This window comes from Helianthus annuus, chromosome 11, assembly GCF_002127325.2.
Source record: "Helianthus annuus cultivar XRQ/B chromosome 11, HanXRQr2.0-SUNRISE, whole genome shotgun sequence".
NCBI classification, from domain to species: Eukaryota; Viridiplantae; Streptophyta; class Magnoliopsida; order Asterales; family Asteraceae; genus Helianthus; species Helianthus annuus.
The window spans coordinates 186911303-186929318 of NC_035443.2; the positions used below are offsets into that span (position 1 = coordinate 186911303).

At 37.4% G+C, this 18016-nt stretch overlaps 2 protein-coding genes and 1 pseudogene across 2 annotated transcripts; 2 read left to right on the forward strand and 1 right to left on the reverse strand.

The window, feature by feature from the left end:
• Window positions 1-491: 491 nt before the first annotated feature.
• LOC118484223 lies at window positions 492-3026 on the forward strand (annotated as a pseudogene).
• A 2284-nt stretch (window positions 3027-5310) lies between these two features.
• Window positions 5311-8309, reverse strand: LOC118484224. Its single transcript, XM_035980225.1, has 5 exons — window positions 8160-8309; window positions 7307-7582; window positions 6406-7197; window positions 6091-6261; window positions 5311-5352 (listed from the first exon to the last, which is right to left on the reverse strand). The coding sequence occupies exons 1-5, from the start codon at window positions 8307-8309 to the stop codon at window positions 5311-5313; spliced, it is 1431 nt and encodes a 476-aa protein (XP_035836118.1).
• Window positions 8310-8358: 49 nt separating this feature from the next.
• LOC110925023 (histone H4) lies at window positions 8359-8670 on the forward strand. Its single transcript, XM_022168996.2, has one exon. The coding sequence runs from the start codon at window positions 8359-8361 to the stop codon at window positions 8668-8670; it is 312 nt and encodes a 103-aa protein (XP_022024688.2).
• The last annotated feature ends 9346 nt before the right edge of the window (window positions 8671-18016 follow it).

The window sequence follows — 18016 nt, forward strand, 5'->3', positions numbered from 1 at the left end:
CATGAAATACTTCTTTAAGTGAACAGCATTCCAGGCTCTTGGTAACAAATTTCCTTCCATGGTTAGTAATCTGTACGCCCACTTTCCTGCTTCGGCTTCAATCAAGTAGGGGCCTTCCCACTTTGGTGCCACTTTCCCATCAGCAGGATTGATGGTATTTTGGAATGCTTTTCTCAACACCATATCCCCGACTTGGAACTTCCTTATCCTGACATTGTTATTGTAAGCACCAGCCATTCTTTGTTGGTAGCTGTGTCTTGGCAAAATTTTCACAAACTTCATTTTTTCTTGAGTTTTCCGCAACGAATCACCAAAAAGCTTTCCAAAACTACAATATTCAAATAAAACACAATTAAGTGTCAATTCCAACGAATTTGTAACCAAAAATATATAAAATGGGGGATAATATGTATATTTATTGACATATCAAGAATGTTAGAGTGTTGGGCCTTGTGGCAAGACAAAGCTTCTGCAGAGGAACTCTAGAGGACATGATAGATCCTATACTAAAGGAAGAAACCAGTGAATACAATTTTGTCCTAAAGAGAGGACCCAACAATGAGTCTTTACACGCATTCATGAAAATTGCATATCAATGTGTGGCAGAAACTCAAGATCAACGTCCTACAATGAAAGTTGTTGTTAAGGAACTTGAGAAAGCACTATCATTTCAAGTAAGTCTACGTTCCAAAACATCAATCTTTTTTTATACACATGCAAAATGCTTGTTAATAGTATTCATATGTACCATAGCATTTGTACTCAAATCATTACATTTATATTGAAAAAACACCCTTCAATTTTTAACTTCTAGTGTTCTGGTCCTAAGCCCGTTCTTAACTATTGATGAAGTTATCAAAGCTTTTCTTTAAACTAACTCTTTTCCCTTAACTATTGATGAAGTTATTAATGCCCTGATGTAGCATCCCCCGGGGACTGCTATTCTCTAATCACAATTTTAATATTCATTTGGCTTTCTCATGGTTCCAGTTGAATTCAAAGGTTAAATCTGATGACTCAACTGAACCTGACTGTTGTAAGTTTGCTATCTTTTAAATTCTTAAAATGATTTATCAAGTGGAGTCTTAAGCCGGTTATATTGGGCCTAAGTTGGTTATTTCATTTTGGCTTGTAGGCTTTAACCAGATCACTTGTATTTGGGCTTTGGGACTAAGTGGGTTATTTGTCATATTAATAATCACTTGTTTGTGGGCTTAGATTAGTTGTTCTCATGGGCCTATCATATTGGATGTGGGATTCTACGCATCTGTGTAAGTTTTGTGATAAGAAACAAACCATTCCAGCTCAGGATGATGATGTATGTGATGATACCAGAAACTTTGGTGTTGTTGAGTTCAGCAAAGTAGATACACACTTGCTTCTGACTGTACTTCTCATTGGCCTATCATATTGGATGTGGGATTCTACGCATCTGTGTAAGTTTTGTGATAAGAAACAAGCTCAGGATGATGTATGTGATGATACCAGAGACTTTGGTGCTGTTGAGTTCAGCAAAGTAGATACACACTTGCTTCCGACTGTACTTCTCATTGGCCGTCCCGATGTTGGCAAATCCGAATTGTTTAATCGGTTAGCTATTCTAATATATGTCTTTTACTGTTATACTATAGGTGAATTAGCTAGTCAGTCAGACATGTCGGTTAACTTGCCAAAACAAATTTTGGTAAAACGATACTTTTTTTGGTACGGGTCAAAAAGGTTTGGTTGACCTGAACCTTTTTTTGCCAAAAAGGTTACTGTGTCAAGAATAATATACTTATCCAATAAAATGATTTAGGAGCCTTTCAGCCTGTTTGGCCCGTTTTATTTTTAAGCTACTCTTTTTTACCCATTTGACCTGTTAAATCATCACCCACATTAAACCATTTGTAAGTCAGTGGATATGGTATTTAGTTTTATTGATGCACAATGTGTGTTTGTACCTAGTAATTTCTTTTTGTTGTATTTAATATCATTCATTATATATGGTTGGTGTGGATATGGTATTTAGTTAGATTAGAAGAAGATAGAAGGGATTTTGAAATTGGGTTATTTGCGATTTAAGCTGTTGGGTTCAGCCGGGTTAGAGGCTGAGGCTTCGTCTGGTTCTGTTCTTGGTCGGACTGCAGAAATGACCGCAAATGTGTTGAGATAGTGTAAAGTCGCACTATTTCTTATTGATGCAAGGTTAGTCTTATCTTCATCACTATATCTTTTTATGTACACTAGTTTTTGACATAGAAACAAAATAAAATTGTTTTTTATGTGATGACTAGAGACGGGTTGCTGCCCATGGATTTGGACGTTGGAAAGTGGCTAAGAAAGCATGCTCCGGAAATGAGGATTGTTACGATAATGAATACAGCTGAATCACTTGATGATGTTTTGGTCTGCTAGTAAAGCCGCGCGTACATTGGGATTGGAAGATCCTGTTGCTCTCTCTGCAGAAACTGGTTTAGGGATGAATGATTTATATCAAGTTCTAATGAAGAGAAGTCAAAGCTACCACTGCAGTTAGCTTTTGTGGGCCGGCCTAATGTTGGCAAGTCAACCTTGTTGAATGCAATTCTGCAGGAAGAGCGTGTTTTGGTGGGCCTAGAGGCAGGCTTAACAAGAGATTCGGTCAGAGTCGAGTTTAAATTCGAAGGAAGGACAATATACATGGTAATTTAAATTTCTAAAGTTGGTAAATTATCATTGATAGATTACTTTTGCATTTTATTATTATTATTATATTCCAAAATTTGGTTGTTTTTAGGTGGACACAGCAGGTTGGTTGCAGAGGACAAAGTCAGAGAAAGTTCAAGTAGTTAACATATAACTGTTGTTCGAGAGTACTTTTGAGTTTGTGTTGCGTGTGTTCTTGGGCCTGATCCAACACACGTCACCATTAACCGAAGGGTAGACTGTAGCTTCATCTTTTTGAACCATAGTGTCATAAATGATGCAGGCTAGAAAATGTCAGATGTTGCTGCATTTGACTTCCCAGAGTTGACTTTTGACTTTTTATTCGATTGTAAAGTTTCAGTATCAGACTATCAGTTGGAGAGCTGTAGAGAGCAACTAACTATCATCAACTAAGATTATGGGCATTGTTGACTTTTTGTTGTATAACTTGACTTTTTTCCAACTTGTGTGCACCAAGATCCTCCTTTTCACTCAAAACTGAATCAGCTTCTTCATCAATTGATTCGGAAGCACCAAAATCCTCCTTTTCAATCAAAACTGCAACGTGTTCGTCACAGCTTCTTCTTCGAACATGCTCTCTTGAGCCTTTTCTCTAATTCCGGTGCTTCAAGATCCTTTTTTCCGGTCAAAATTGCAACAGGTTCCTTGACAGCTTCACGAATCTGAAATGGTTTGATCAATTTTCGTGCTTGATATCGTCACTGACACAACTACTGGGGAAATTCCACAATCGAATTCAAACTTTTCAGTGTTGATTTCTTCAACACTATCATGCTATCCACCAACATATGCAGAAACTTCAGGGGTCGTTTTGGTAAATACTGGGTGGAACGGTGGATGTATAGCACGCGAACTTGCTCTGACCCGACCCATTTGAACCGAACCCATTTGACATGTTTTCTAAAAGCTGTCCATTTTGACCCTTTACCCAACCCAACCCAGGCAGTCATGTTTGTTTGGACCCATTACACAACCCATCCCACATGGGAACATGTATTCTTTCTCATAAACATACCTGAGAACCCTGGTTGTATTTAACAAGAAAATAACTTTTTCTTACAATTGATGGTGCAAACTAAAGATAAAATGCGAGCAACTGGTTGTATTTAACAAGAAAATAACTTGTGTTGTTCTGAGACCAAATGCCAACAGTGCGCTGTTGGTGTGCAAAAAGATGGTTGTTCATTTGAGACAGCCCAGCCACTACTAGAAAACTACATTTTTTCCTACAAAAGTTTCCTACAAATTTCCCACAACTCAAATTTTTTACAATTTTCCTACAATTTTTTGACAAAAAAGAAAAACAAAAAAAAACCCAAAACTTTTCCACAAATTTCCTACAAAATTGCCACACAATAAGCATTTGTAGCAATTTCGTCACAAAAATTATAACCTTTTCGACAAAATTCCGACAAAAATTATAAAATATTATATAATTTGTAACTACAACAAAATAAATAATTTAAAAAATATAAAATATTAAATTTGTCAGAAATTTGTAGCAAATTTACACCAGTTGCAACAAATTTCCTACAAAAAAGCTATTATTCAACATATTAAGAAGAAAACATAATTTAAAAAAAATACAAATGTGAGATTTGTCGGAAAATTGTAGCAAACTGACACCAGTTGCTACAAGTTTCCTACAAACAAAAGTAATTTTATTTGTTATTTATCAATTTTAGAAAAATAGATAATTTTTAAAAATAAAATGACAAGTTTGTCGGAAATTTGTAGGAAATTGACAGCAGTTGCTACACATTTGCTACAAAAAAAGTTATATTATAATTTTAAAAAATAAAATAATAATTTTGTCGGCATTTTGTAGGAAATTGACAGCAGTTGCTACACATTTCCTAAAAAAAGGCTATTATGCAACAAATTAAGAAGAAAACATAATTACAAAAAACAAAATACTAGAATTGTCAGAAATTTGTAGCAAATTGACAACAGTTGCTACACATTTGCTATAAAAAAAAGTTATATTATAATTTTAAAAAATAAAATAATAATTTTGTCGGCACTTTGTAGGAAATTGACAGCAGTTGCTACAAATTTCCTACAAAAAGACTATTATTCAACAAATTAACATAGTTATAAAAAACAAAATACCAAATTTGTCAGAAATTTGTAGCAAATTGACAACAGTTGCTACACATTTGCTACAAAATAAAAGTTATGTTATTTGTTATTTATCAATTTTAGAAACAAAGATAATTTAAAAAAAAAAATTGTCAGAAATTTGTCACAAATTGCTACAAATTTTCTACAAAACAGTTGTTTATAGAAAAAAAAACTAAGAATGTTAAGTTTGTCAAAAATTTGTAGCAAATGAATATTAGTTGCTACAGAATTTCCTACAATTTTAAAAAATAAAATGTTAGATTTGTCGTAAAATTGTAGCAATCTGATACCAGTTGCTACAAATTTCCTACTAACAAAAGTAATTTTATTTGTTATTTATCAATTTTAGAAAAATATATAATTTTTAAAAATAAAATGATAGGTTTGTCGGAAATTTGTAGCAAATTAACAGCAGTTGCTACAAATTTCCTACAAAAAGGCTATTATTCAACAAATTAAGAAGAAAACATAATTACAAAAAACAAAATACTAGATTTGTCAGAAATTTGTAGCAAATTGACAACAGTTGCTACACATTTGCTACAAAAAAAAAGTTATATTATAATTTTAAAAAATAAAATAATAATTTTGTCGGCACTTTGTAGGAAATTGACAGCAGTTGCTACAAATTTCCTACAAAAAGACTATTATTCAACAAATTTAGACCGAGTTAGGGTTAAACAATGGCGAAGTATAGAAGGGGCGGAGAGGGGCGCCTAGGGCTGTAAACGAGCCGAGCTCGAGCTGGGTCTTGCTCGGGGTCATAACATTACTATGCCTTTTAAAAACTACGTCCATAGATCTCGGGGTCATAACATTACTATGCATGACCCTTTGAACTCGATTAAGTAGGTCCACAGCCTCTGGCGCCAGAAAACCAAAAGTATCAAAAGCAAATGGGATAAACACGTGCTGGTTGTCAAGGCATGCTTTCTCATGCTTGATCACCTTACCCGAAGCAGCCTGACCCACTGTGAAAGCACTACTCCCTAAGCCCACAAGCGGAGAAACCCCTGTTAGATCCACACATGCGTGTTTTCCTCCTACCCATCCAAAGACCAGAATGTCAGCTGGTCGAAGGGTAGATCTCCCTTCCAACGGGTCTGTTAAGAAATTAACGGGTGCCTCTTTCTTAGCAGAAATGCCAGCGCACCTGAATATGTCAAAAAGGACATCCCTAACCAAATCATGTCGGTATTTGAACCCCGGGAGCTCTTTACAATGAACGGCATGCTCACCAAAAGAATCCAAACACGCCTTATGACAAACCGGGCATACCTCATCAACTGGGAATAAAGGAATCATGAGGCGATACTTAAGAATAGTACGGTACTCCACCGGCGACATATGCTGGCCTAACCCATCTATAGGTATAGCAAGAAGAAAATCTTGTGCATGTGGTGCTCGGAGACACTCAAAAACGGCTCTTTGTCTAACGGTCAAGTCAAACTGTACTTCAATTTCGTGGACAATTTTACTAAAAAGAGCACTCGCCAATGCATGTTGGGCTTAAGGGGGGGCGGTGTCCTTATTAGTGAAACCGCTGAAGTCAAAGCTTGGAATCGTATCACGAAGACAGGCCAAAGCACAAACATAATCAGAATCCATACCGCATATGCCACTGTCTCTTAAAATGTGGTCCTGTAGCACCCACGATTGGGCCCTCGAGGCCACAAAAGCATAGGATGAAGCCTCTACAGCCGAATACAACCCCAAACCTCCAAACCTAATAGGTAAAGAAGCCAGTCGCCACTGGAGGTCTCCAAAGAAAGGACCTCCACAAACCACCAATTCCTCAATCGCCTCACGCAAATCTTTATCAAAGAACAACGCTGCGTCTTCCATGTGTACAGGTTGGCATGTCCTTAGGCCAAAGAAAAGTTTGGCAATGCCCATACAGGATCGAAGCAAGAGTAGTTCACTCTGCGGGTCACCTAATATCGGTAGAAGACGCATCAAATCTACTGCCTTAGCAGCTCTTTTCTTTGCCAACCCACTAATAAAGCTTGCGTCTCTACTAACAGCCCCCCCAAGAAGCTTCACCCCCACTAATGGGCTCCCGATGTCCTTAGGAAATAACCCTTCACGAAACTTGCTACCATCACAAGAAGGCCAAAATAGCTCAGTTTTCTTAATATTAAGTTCAAGACCCAATGCTGGACCCGATACCTTAATGATGTCCAACACTCTAGCCACCTCTTCTGAACCTCCAATGACAGTCCCATCATCATGATACCAAGCATGAAGGAGAAGCTTGCATTTGTCTCTAATCTGATGCACAAGGGGGTGCAAAACAAGCGCGAAAAGAAGTGGTCCTAATGGGTCCCCTTGCTGAACTCCCGTGGTAGACCAAATGTGCCCATCTCCAAGATACAATCTTGCTGGCTGCCCATATAGGAATTCCACCCACAAAGAAATAGAAGGGCACCTCATCCTGACCTCCCCGAAGTAAGGCTAATCTATCCACCTGGTTAAAAGCATTAGAAAAATATACCGTAAGCATTGCAAGAGACCCATCAGTGTGACGTTCACTTAGAACCCTATTAACGCTGTGCAAAATGGCCTCAGCGCCACCCGACACGCCGACTCCAAACTGAAAATCATTAAGGTATTTGGTCATTTCTTTACCAACACCCTTCATAGCAACCTTAGAAACCAAACGCCTCCATATAGTACCCACTGCAATAGGTCTAATTCCATTGTCGGGTTTTAAAAGCGGTGTAAGCGGAGCAGACGCGACAAACTCTGCCAAACACGATGGACATTTCCCCTAGCCATAAGTTGACTACCGCAGTGATAGCGCATAAGAGATCAGTGGCAATAGCAGACCCCTCTCCACAAAAAGCATCCAAAATGTGTTGTGCCCTCAAGCCATCCCTCCCACATGAGGTTCCTTTAGGAAACGATTTAATGCAGCAAAGAACACTATCCACCTCTGCTACAAGGGGAGGCTCAGAATATGTAGTACCTGGTATACCTGGTAAAATTCACTCTTTGCTTAATATTTAGTTATTATGTTTTCAAGTTGACTTTAATGAAAAAAATTACAGATCTTGATTATTATTTTATGATTTTTTTTTTCACAAGCACATACTTTTAACATTATAAAAAATCATTAATAATTACTAAGTTTCATATAATAGGTCACTTAATTTTAAAAACTAGATCATTTATGAAAAAGAAAACATAACAACGGAACAGTATTGAAAGACTTTTTTTTTTAAATAAATCTTATTTAATTCAAATCACAATTTTACACTTTTAATTTTTTTATTGAAAGATTTGATCATTTATGTTTTCAAGTTTATACACGTGCTTATCACATGTCCTTAAACTTACGAATCCACCACTTCATAAACGAACCAATCAAACCACTTCTTCACATCCCACTCGGATCCCCATCCTACGGTCATCAACCCCTCACCATCCACCAATCCAACGAACCAAAACGCTCCATACGCAAAACCCACACCAATATATAAACACAAACCCACCATTTTCCAAAATCATCAAAACAAAAAACTTAACAATCTACAATCAGCAATCATGTCAGGAAGAGGGAAAGGAGGTAAGGGGTTGGGAAAAGGAGGAGCAAAACGACACCGTAAAGTTCTCCGGGACAACATTCAGGGCATCACCAAACCGGCGATTCGACGGTTGGCGAGACGTGGGGGAGTGAAGCGTATAAGCGGTCTGATATATGAGGAGACGCGTGGTGTTCTCAAGATCTTTCTAGAAAATGTTATTCGTGATGCCGTTACCTACACAGAGCATGCTCGCCGGAAAACTGTTACTGCTATGGATGTGGTTTATGCGTTGAAGCGTCAGGGACGCACTCTGTACGGTTTCGGTGGTTAGTGTGAGGGAAGTTGGATCTGGAGTGTTTGGTTATTGTTTTGATATGTATGATAGTTAATGAAATGAAAAGTTAGATTTGATTTCATGATATCTGCAATTTATATTTTGGTTAATAGTGAGCTTTTTTAGCATGAATTTGAGGTTTTGGAAATGCATATGATTATAGGTTTTGACCAACAGAAGGTTGGTTAAATTTCTGCTTGAATCGTTGAATTAGATGTTTCATTGCTACTGCATTGTCTCATTAAGGCATTTTGTGGAACATGTGGAGGAAAATTTTTAATATTTTTACATGTTAAATTTCTAAGTTGTAGGAAATTTGTAGCTACATTAAAAACTATATTTTTTATTTGTAGGAAATTTGTCGCAATTGTTTTAATAATTTTGTAGGAAATTTGTTGGAAACCGTTAATTTTGTAGATAATTTGTCGCAAATTGTTTAGAGAAATTTTATAAATTTGTAGGAAACTTGTGGAAAGTTTTATGATTTGTAGGAATTTTTGTTGCAAGAAAGTTTTATAATTTGTAGGAATTTTGTCGTAGAAAAGTTTTAAAATTTGTAGGAATTTTGTCGCAAGAACGTTTTATAATTTGTAGGAACTTTGTCGCAGAAAAGTTTTATAATTTGTAGGAATTTTGTGGCAAGAACGTTTTATAATCTGTAGGAATTTTGTGGCAAGAATTTTTTATAATCCGTAGGAACTTTGTCGCAGAAAAGTTTTATAATTTGTAGGAATTTTGTCGCAAAAACGTTTTATAATTTGTAGGAATTTTGTCGGGAAAATAAAAAATTATGAATATTTTTTTAATAATGTTATTAATTTTAAAAATAAAATATCATAAAATAATATACAAAAAAGGCAAAAACGTGGAAGAATTGTCGGAATTTTGCAAGAAGAGCGTTTTGTCAGTATTTTGTAGCAAATTTTGCGACCAGAGATTTTGTAGGAATTTTGTAGCAGATTTTGTCGTATTTTTGTAGCTAATCCGGTTACCCACAATTTTATATCCTACGAATGTTTTTGTAGGAAATTTGTGGGTAAGGACAATTTCAGACAAATTTGCTACAAATTTGGTTGTCACAAACTAGACAATTTTCTAGTAGTGAGCAGATTATTGTGGAGCCATAGAGCCCCGGCTCGTTATCCTTCCACTGTCATGAGCGAGGGGTTTTCGCAGCTCTGTGAAGCCAGCCTTACGCAGTGCCCCCTGCTGCTTTATTTAGGAACCACGTGACCCAAGCCTTCGCCCGAGACACGTGGTCCAACTCACAACTTGGAACGGGCAAGCCAGCTTGTGCGTCAATGGAGCCAACCTGACTGGACCGAGCCACTGTCCAACCATCTTTGATACCCTCACTTTAGTTACAGACATGCGTTACCAAGCCCGGTGACACTTTATCTGCAAATGTGTTTTACAAATAGGAGGGAAGATTGTTCTTCAGTCGATGTGGGATAGAAATGGTACTTTTTGAATCTGAATGAGCAATTATAATTTACACTCATAGTAGCCGGACAGTTTACCATGGGTGCACTACTTCACACCGGCTGCAGAAGATGGAGTCGCATATTGGACTTGATGCTAAATTCAGGAAAAACAGAAGAATGAAAAGATGCCAAAAGGGCATGGTAGTTTGAAGACATATAAACTCCATAATATACATGAGATGGATGCCGGATAGATGACATACCCAGTGTTACGATAAGGAATTGTGAGAGAATCGTAAGAGAGAAACGGAAGTCAATTCATTATCCAGATACCCTTACAACTGATTGATTAACTACTTATAACAACCAAAACCGCTAACTAACTATTATCACTACTAACCCTCAACTAAACAACAATGACAAACAGACCCCTCACTACTAATCAAGCTTATTACATTTCAGAAATGACACTTTTAACCCTTCTATTACTTCATATGTAACAAAACTCCCCCCTTTAAAGATTCTTGACCTCAAGAATCTGTATTAAAATCAGGGTACCGCACTTTAAACAATTCAGCTTCCACCCACGTTGCATCATGACTTGGTAAATCCTTCCACTGTACCAAAAATTTAACGCTTGCTCGATTACCCTTCCGAACCAACTTCCTATCAATTATAGACAATGGTTGCAACACTTGAGCTTGATCATTATATAATAACACTGGCTGAGCTGGTGGTCCAAAAGCACGTTTAAGCAGGGACACATGAAATGTGGGATGTAACTGAGATCCATTAGGTAGATCTAAAGTATAAGCCACTGTACCAACCTTCTTGATTATCTGAAAGGGTCCGAAATATTTCTGCCCAATTTTAGAATACTTATGCAACCTCAAAGAGGTCTGAACATAAGGTTGGAGTTTCAAGTAGACCCAGTCTCCCAATTCAAACTGTCTATCACTTCTTTTTAAGTCAGCAAATTGTTTCATTCTATTCCTTGCTCTTTCTAAAGATTGTTTCAAGTTAGCCAACATTACTTCTCTATCATTCAGCCATTCCTCCAACGACTCCACAGTAGTACTACCAGGAACATAAGGTAATTGAATTGGAGGGTCAATGCCGTATAATGCTTTGAAAGGTGTCATCTTTATGGCTGAATGCCAAGATGTATTATACCACCATTCTGCCAAGGGCAACCACTTAACCCACGCTGTAGGATCATGCATTACCATACATCTCAAATACGTTTCCAGACACCTATTCAATACCTCTGTCTGACCATCCGATTGTGGATGATAAGCAGTGGATAAGGCCTGTTCAACACCCTGCAGTTTAAGGAACTCCTTCCAAAACAAGCTAAGAAAAATTGGGTCTCTGTCTGATACAATATTCTGCGGGCAGCCATGTAATTTGAACACAGAATCCAACATCAATTGAGCCACATTGACAGCTGAAAAAGGATGCTTTAAAGCCAAAAAATGTGCATACTTCGTAAAGCGATCCACCACCACTAGAATCACATCCTTGTTCCCAGACTTAGGTAACCCACTAATAAAATCCATGGATATATCTGTGAACACTGATTGTGGGACTGGTAAAGGATTTAACAACCCCGGAGAAGAAACAGCCTCATACTTTGCTTTTAAACAAACATCACACCTCTTGACCCAATGTTTAATGTCTTTGTCTGCCCTTTTCCAATAAAACATATTCTTGAATCGTTGTAAAGTTGGCTGTATTCCCGAATGACCACCCACTGCCGAAGAGTGACACAAAAATAAGATCTTCCTTCTTAACTCTTCATCTTTACCAATCCAGAGTTTCTTTTTCCTGGTTAGCAAAGATCCATCCCAGCTCATGTGTTTCTGATACGAACCTACGGTCGACCCACTTCTCATGGGCAGGCCCAGATGGGTATTCGACCCATTTAATTATTAGCAGGAATTAGTTTGGGGGGAACAGTTCTGGGAGCAAGTAGTGGGCAGTTTTTTAGCAGTTAATTACCTTTTATTTTATGTTAAATAGGGCAGAATATGTGTAGTTTGAGGATGTCGATGTTTATTATATAAAATTAGGGTTTTATACCTTTGAAATTGGAGACCTAATCCTTCTCGAATTGGATTATTCTATCAATTTTATCTTTCGATTTCAAGTTTCTATCATTTGGTTCCATTGCCGGGAAATCGAATGGCACTTACAACCCGGAATTTGGCAGATCAACTAGCAACCATTGCAACAAAATTAGATGCCATTCTGGCATCTTTGAGGGATGTTGTTGACGACATCAAAGCCCAGATGATCGGAGATGGCTGTAACATTGAAGAATCAGGCAGTGATTTGAAGAACACTGTAGAGAAGGGCATAAAAGAGACGGCAACAGATGAAGGACTGGATGGTCTCAAAGAAGAATTGCAGGCTCACGTGCATATCCAGGAGCCTCAAATCGTGTCTAATGCTGCTAGTATTGCCCTAAAATATGAGTCCAAGAACGATCCCTCTAAGCCCACTAGAAGTCTTACATGGAGGCCAAGCCCAAAACCTATCTCAGCCTATGCTAAAAATACTGCTCAGTTTATTACACAAAACCCAACACCCCAGCGCCAATCCCCTAGGACTACGGAGACAGAGAACCAAACTCGGTTTCTTAAAAGACAAGCTGCTGGTCATAGGTGCAAAACGGGTACATTCAACCTGCTGGAAACCACGGAAGGACAAGACGAGCCACTCAACACCAACAAAGAACCGAAAGAAATGGAGGATGCAGAATCTGCAATTAAGAATGATGTGTCTGTGGATGCTGGCGATATTTTCTTTATCAAGATTCAACAATATCACCAGAAAAGTTTGGCAAAACTTGACCCCCAACCCAGTACAGTCCTTGCCTATTGCTCGGTCTTAAACGCAGGCCATCCTATTCTAGAGCTACTTCGTTACTGGGGAAACCGACCACTAGAGGAAAAGACTTGGAAAAATTATGATTGCCTGGAAGAACAGTTTCCTGTCTTTCGACTTGAGGACAAGTCGTGTCTCCGGGCGGGATGTATTGATACGAACCTACGGTCGACCCACTTCTCATGGGCAGGCCCAGATGGGTATTCGACCCATTTAATTATTAGCAGGAATTAGTTTGGGGGGAACAGTTCTGGGAGCAAGTAGTGGGCAGTTTTTTAGCAGTTAATTACCTTTTATTTTATGTTAAATAGGGCAGAATATGTGTAGTTTGAGGATGTCGATGTTTATTATATAAAATTAGGGTTTTATACCTTTGAAATTGGAGACCTAATCCTTCTCGAATTGGATTATTCTATCAATTTTATCTTTCGATTTCAAGTTTCTATCAGTTTCATTTGTTCTCCGTGAGACAACCTTTGAATAAGTTCCTGAGCTTGTACATCCTTTGCCCAATGACCCTTAATCTCAGTCAATAATACAGGATCATAAGATGAAACTGACAATTCAAAGATGGCAGAACTGTGAACCCTGGAAAGAGCATCAGCCACATTATTCTCCACCCCCTTCTTATACACTATATGATAGTCATAACCCATGAGTTTACTCAACCATGTATGCTGAAGTGGTGTTGTAATCTTCTGTTCCAGTAAGTGTTTTAAACTTTTCTGATCAGTTCTGATAGTGAAGTGCTTAAGAACGAGATATTGGTGCCAATGTTTCACTGCAAGTAAAATGGCCAATAACTCTTTTTCGTATACCGATAAAGCGCATTGTCTTGCCGATAATGCTTTGCTTACATAAGCAATAGGATGTTTTCCTTGCATTAGTACAGCCCCCAAGCCTTTAGAACTAGCATCAGTCTCTACAATGAACTCCTGAGACCAGTCCGGTAATGCTAAAACAGGAGCTTGAATCATGGCCGTTTTCAATGCCTCAAATGCTTGTTGAGCTTCACATGACCAAACAAAGGCATCCTTCTGTAACAGATTGGTTAAAGGCTTTGCAATAGCTCCATAAGCAGACACAAATCTTCTATAATATCCAGTCAGCCCCAAAAAACCTCTTAATTGCTTAACAGTGGTAGGTACTGGCCAGTTTTTAACAGCCTCAATTTTGGAAGAATCGGTTGAAACCCCTTCCTTTGAAATAACATGACCTAAATACTCTACCTTCGACCCAGCAAAACTACATTTAGATTTCTTGGCATACAATTGATGATCCCTGAAGAGCTGCAATACTTCCCTCAAATCTTTTACATGTTGTTGTATGCTCTTGCTATATACCAGCACATCATCAAAGAAGATTAAAACTGTTTTCCTCAACAACTTTTTAAACACTGCATTCATTAACCCTTGAAAGGTAGCTGGTGCATTGGTTAATCCAAACGGAAGGACCAAAAATTCAAACAAGCCTTGATGAGTCCGAAATGCAGTTTTATGTATATCTCCCTCATTCATACGAATTTGATGATAACCGGATCTCAAATCCAGCTTAGAAAATACTTCTGCACCCCCCAACTCCTCCAACAATTCTTCAATTAGAGGGATAGGGAACCTATTCTTCACTGTTTGATCATTTAGCTTCCTATAATCCACACAAAGTCTCCATGTCCCATCTTTTTTTTTAACTAACACCACCGGAGAAGCAAATGAACTTACACTATGCCTAATGATGCCCATATCTAACATCTCCTGCACCATTTTTTCAATTATATCTTTCTGTCCCACTGGATACCTGTAAGCTCTCTGATTTATTGATACCGATTCATCCATCAACTGAATTTTGTGATTACATTCTCTATTAGGAGGTAAACTATCAGGGGTTTTGAAGACATCTTCATACTGCAGTAACAGCTCATCTACAGCTTGATTTTCCCCATCATTTACTACTTTAGCTTGATGTTGAAAACCACCAGCCTCCTCTTGTAGACTGAACAATTGTATTCTAACCATACCACTGTCTTTTTGCATCATAGTAGACAGCTTCTCTATTGAACATAATGACAAACTGTTCTTATGTATTCCCTTCAACTCAATCACTTTGGTGTCCACTTTAAACTGCATTGTTAGATTTTTAAAGTTCCAAACAATGTCATTTAGAGATTGTAACCATTGTATGCCCAACACCATGTCATAATTGTCTAATGGTAACACTAGTACATCAGTCTTAAACCAAGTACCCTGCATAAGCCATTGAAAATCTGGACATAACTGATGACATTCAATTTCTTTACCGTTTGCAACTAAAACCTTCATTAATGGCACTTCTTTGGTATGACATTGTAGTTTAGAAGCCAATTTTGCATTAACAAAATTATGAGTGGACCCTGAATCAATAAGAATGTGTATTTGTCTTGTACCGATTGTACCCACTACTCTCATAGTAGAAAACGAAGTTACTCCAGTCATAGCATACACTGAAATCTGGGCTTCTGTCTCTTCATTTTTCTTATCATCAGTCAACATACTCTCATCCTCCTCTTCATCCCCATGTATTTCTAGATTGTACAAGTGTTTAAACTTGCAATTGTGAGTGGGTGAGTATTTCTCACTACACCAAAAGCATTCTCCCTTAGCCCTTTTTTCTTCAGCCACTTTGGCAGGCACTTTTTTGACATTCTTCAACATCTTGTTACCCGGAGGTGTTGGTAACAAAGGTAAGGTACTGCTAGTGTTAACCAAACTCTTATTGTTCATACCCGACCCTATTTTGGTACCAGATGTACTTGCATTATAACTATTCACCAATTTCTTGTTATCTTTATCACCAAACAAAGTAGTGAATACTACATTTTGTTGTTTAGCCATTGATATTGCATCTCGCATTGTCTTAGGCTTAAAAATCTTAACCAAACAACGAATTTCAGGTTTTAAACCCCCCACATATAAACTAGCAGCATACTCATCCGAAAGTTTCACTCTATTTAATAACGAATCAAATTCTTTAGTATAATCGTGAAGTGAACCTGTTTGATTGAGATTTTTCAGTTCTTCCATTGCATCTTCTGATAACCTTTCAGAAAATCTGGTGATCGCTGACCTTGAATATTCCTCCCATGTTATGTCTTCAACATCTCTGTTCTGACTATCCACATAACCCTGATGCCATTCCAAAGCCGCACCTTCTAAATTGATGATTGCGTAATGAACTTTTGCATTTTCAGGGGTTTTATCAACAGCAAAGAAATGATTGCAGCGAATTATCCACCCTTCTACCTCCTCACCGTTGAATTTCGGAAAATCCAATCGACCAGTACGAACTAAACGTTGCTCTGAATGATTTCCCCCTCTTTCATTATTCAATTTGTTATTGATTTCTGCCATTTGAGACACTAAGGTAGTCATACTGATTTGTAGCATCTTTATTGCTTCTGAATTTTGGTCAAGAATCGCTTGTTGTCCTTCAATTAAACTTGCATTTCCAGAAGCTAATTTCTCGAGCCTCTCCATTTCTTGTTGTCTAGTAGCCATTTTTGACAAGTTAGGTCAAATTTGGGGAAAAATTTTGAATTACAGTGAAGCTGGAATCGATCAGCTCCAACGAACAAGAATTGACGAACAATTGATGAAGGAATTGATCGAACAAAGATCAATCCAGAGAAGAAATGAACGGGATGACGATTGATTCAATGAAGAACAGTGAATCGCAATGAAGTTGCAGAGTTTTTTTGAACGGAAGAGCTCCGATGAGGATCGGTGCTCTGATACCAATGTTACGATAAGGAATTGTGAGAGAATCGTAAGAGAGAAACGGAAGTCAATTCATTATCCAGATACCCTTACAACTGATTGATTAACTACTTATAACAACCAAAACCGCTAACTAACTATTATCACTACTAACCCTCAACTAAACAACAATGACAAACAGACCCCTCACTACTAATCAAGCTTATTACATTTCAGAAATGACACTTTTAACCCTTCTATTACTTCATATGTAACACCCAGTGTATTATTAACTATTGTTTTATCTTCCAACACGTTGAAAAATTGTTATTTGATTGAACTTTGTATCTGGGTTATTGTTTTATAACAAAAGCCTCCTTTTATAGGCTACAATCAAAGTAAATTCTACAAAAGAAGAACATGGTCTGCTCACTAACCCACTAATTAAAATTAAGTTTTTTTTTTGAACGGTTTTCTTTTTTTGAACGGACTAATTAAACTAAGTAACAATTAGAAGATACAGTAAAAAGAAAAGAAAAAATAAAAAACCATTCATAAGTGGCATTTTTTTTGTTCGGAATCGCTTATTGTTGGTTATTTTTGTTAATTAGATGTACAGTAAAGACCCTATAGAATGGGAGACGTGCACTTATCACCTAAAGTGCATTAACAAACTCCCCCTTGATAAGTGCATGGTCTTCATTGGACTTGAGATCTTTATCCTTTCATTGGTAACATGGGAGTCATGCACTTATCACCTAAAGTGTATTAACAATAATCATGCACACCATCTGTTTGATTAAATGCCTAAGTGAGTCATTGTTCCCATTTGATGCCCGAGACTTCAAATGCTTTATTTTTTTTAAGATTGTTTTATCTCTTGTTCAAATAACTAGATTAGATTTTGTGCATTTTGTGTTTATACGGCATGGGTTCTTCGATATTGACTATGTCAACGTGATAACCTCACAAACCCTGACAAAAACATATGGCCCCTAACTATGATTCCTAGATGTCCCAAATATAAAACACGTCCAATATATATATGTTACAACCAAGCTCTTCTACTCACTTATTGATTACTTCACACTTCACAATTTTATAATGTTGATTAGTTAATTGCACTCCTATTCACTTGATTGCAAAAGGGCTCATATATATCAGGAGGAACTAAGTGATGAACTTCTTAACCAACTTGGCAGATGTGCTGCTGCACGATAGTTTTAGTTTTGATTTTATTGGCTATAATTTGTCTTTAAATTTGATTACCATGCTAATGAACAAATAAAGTATTTCGTTGAA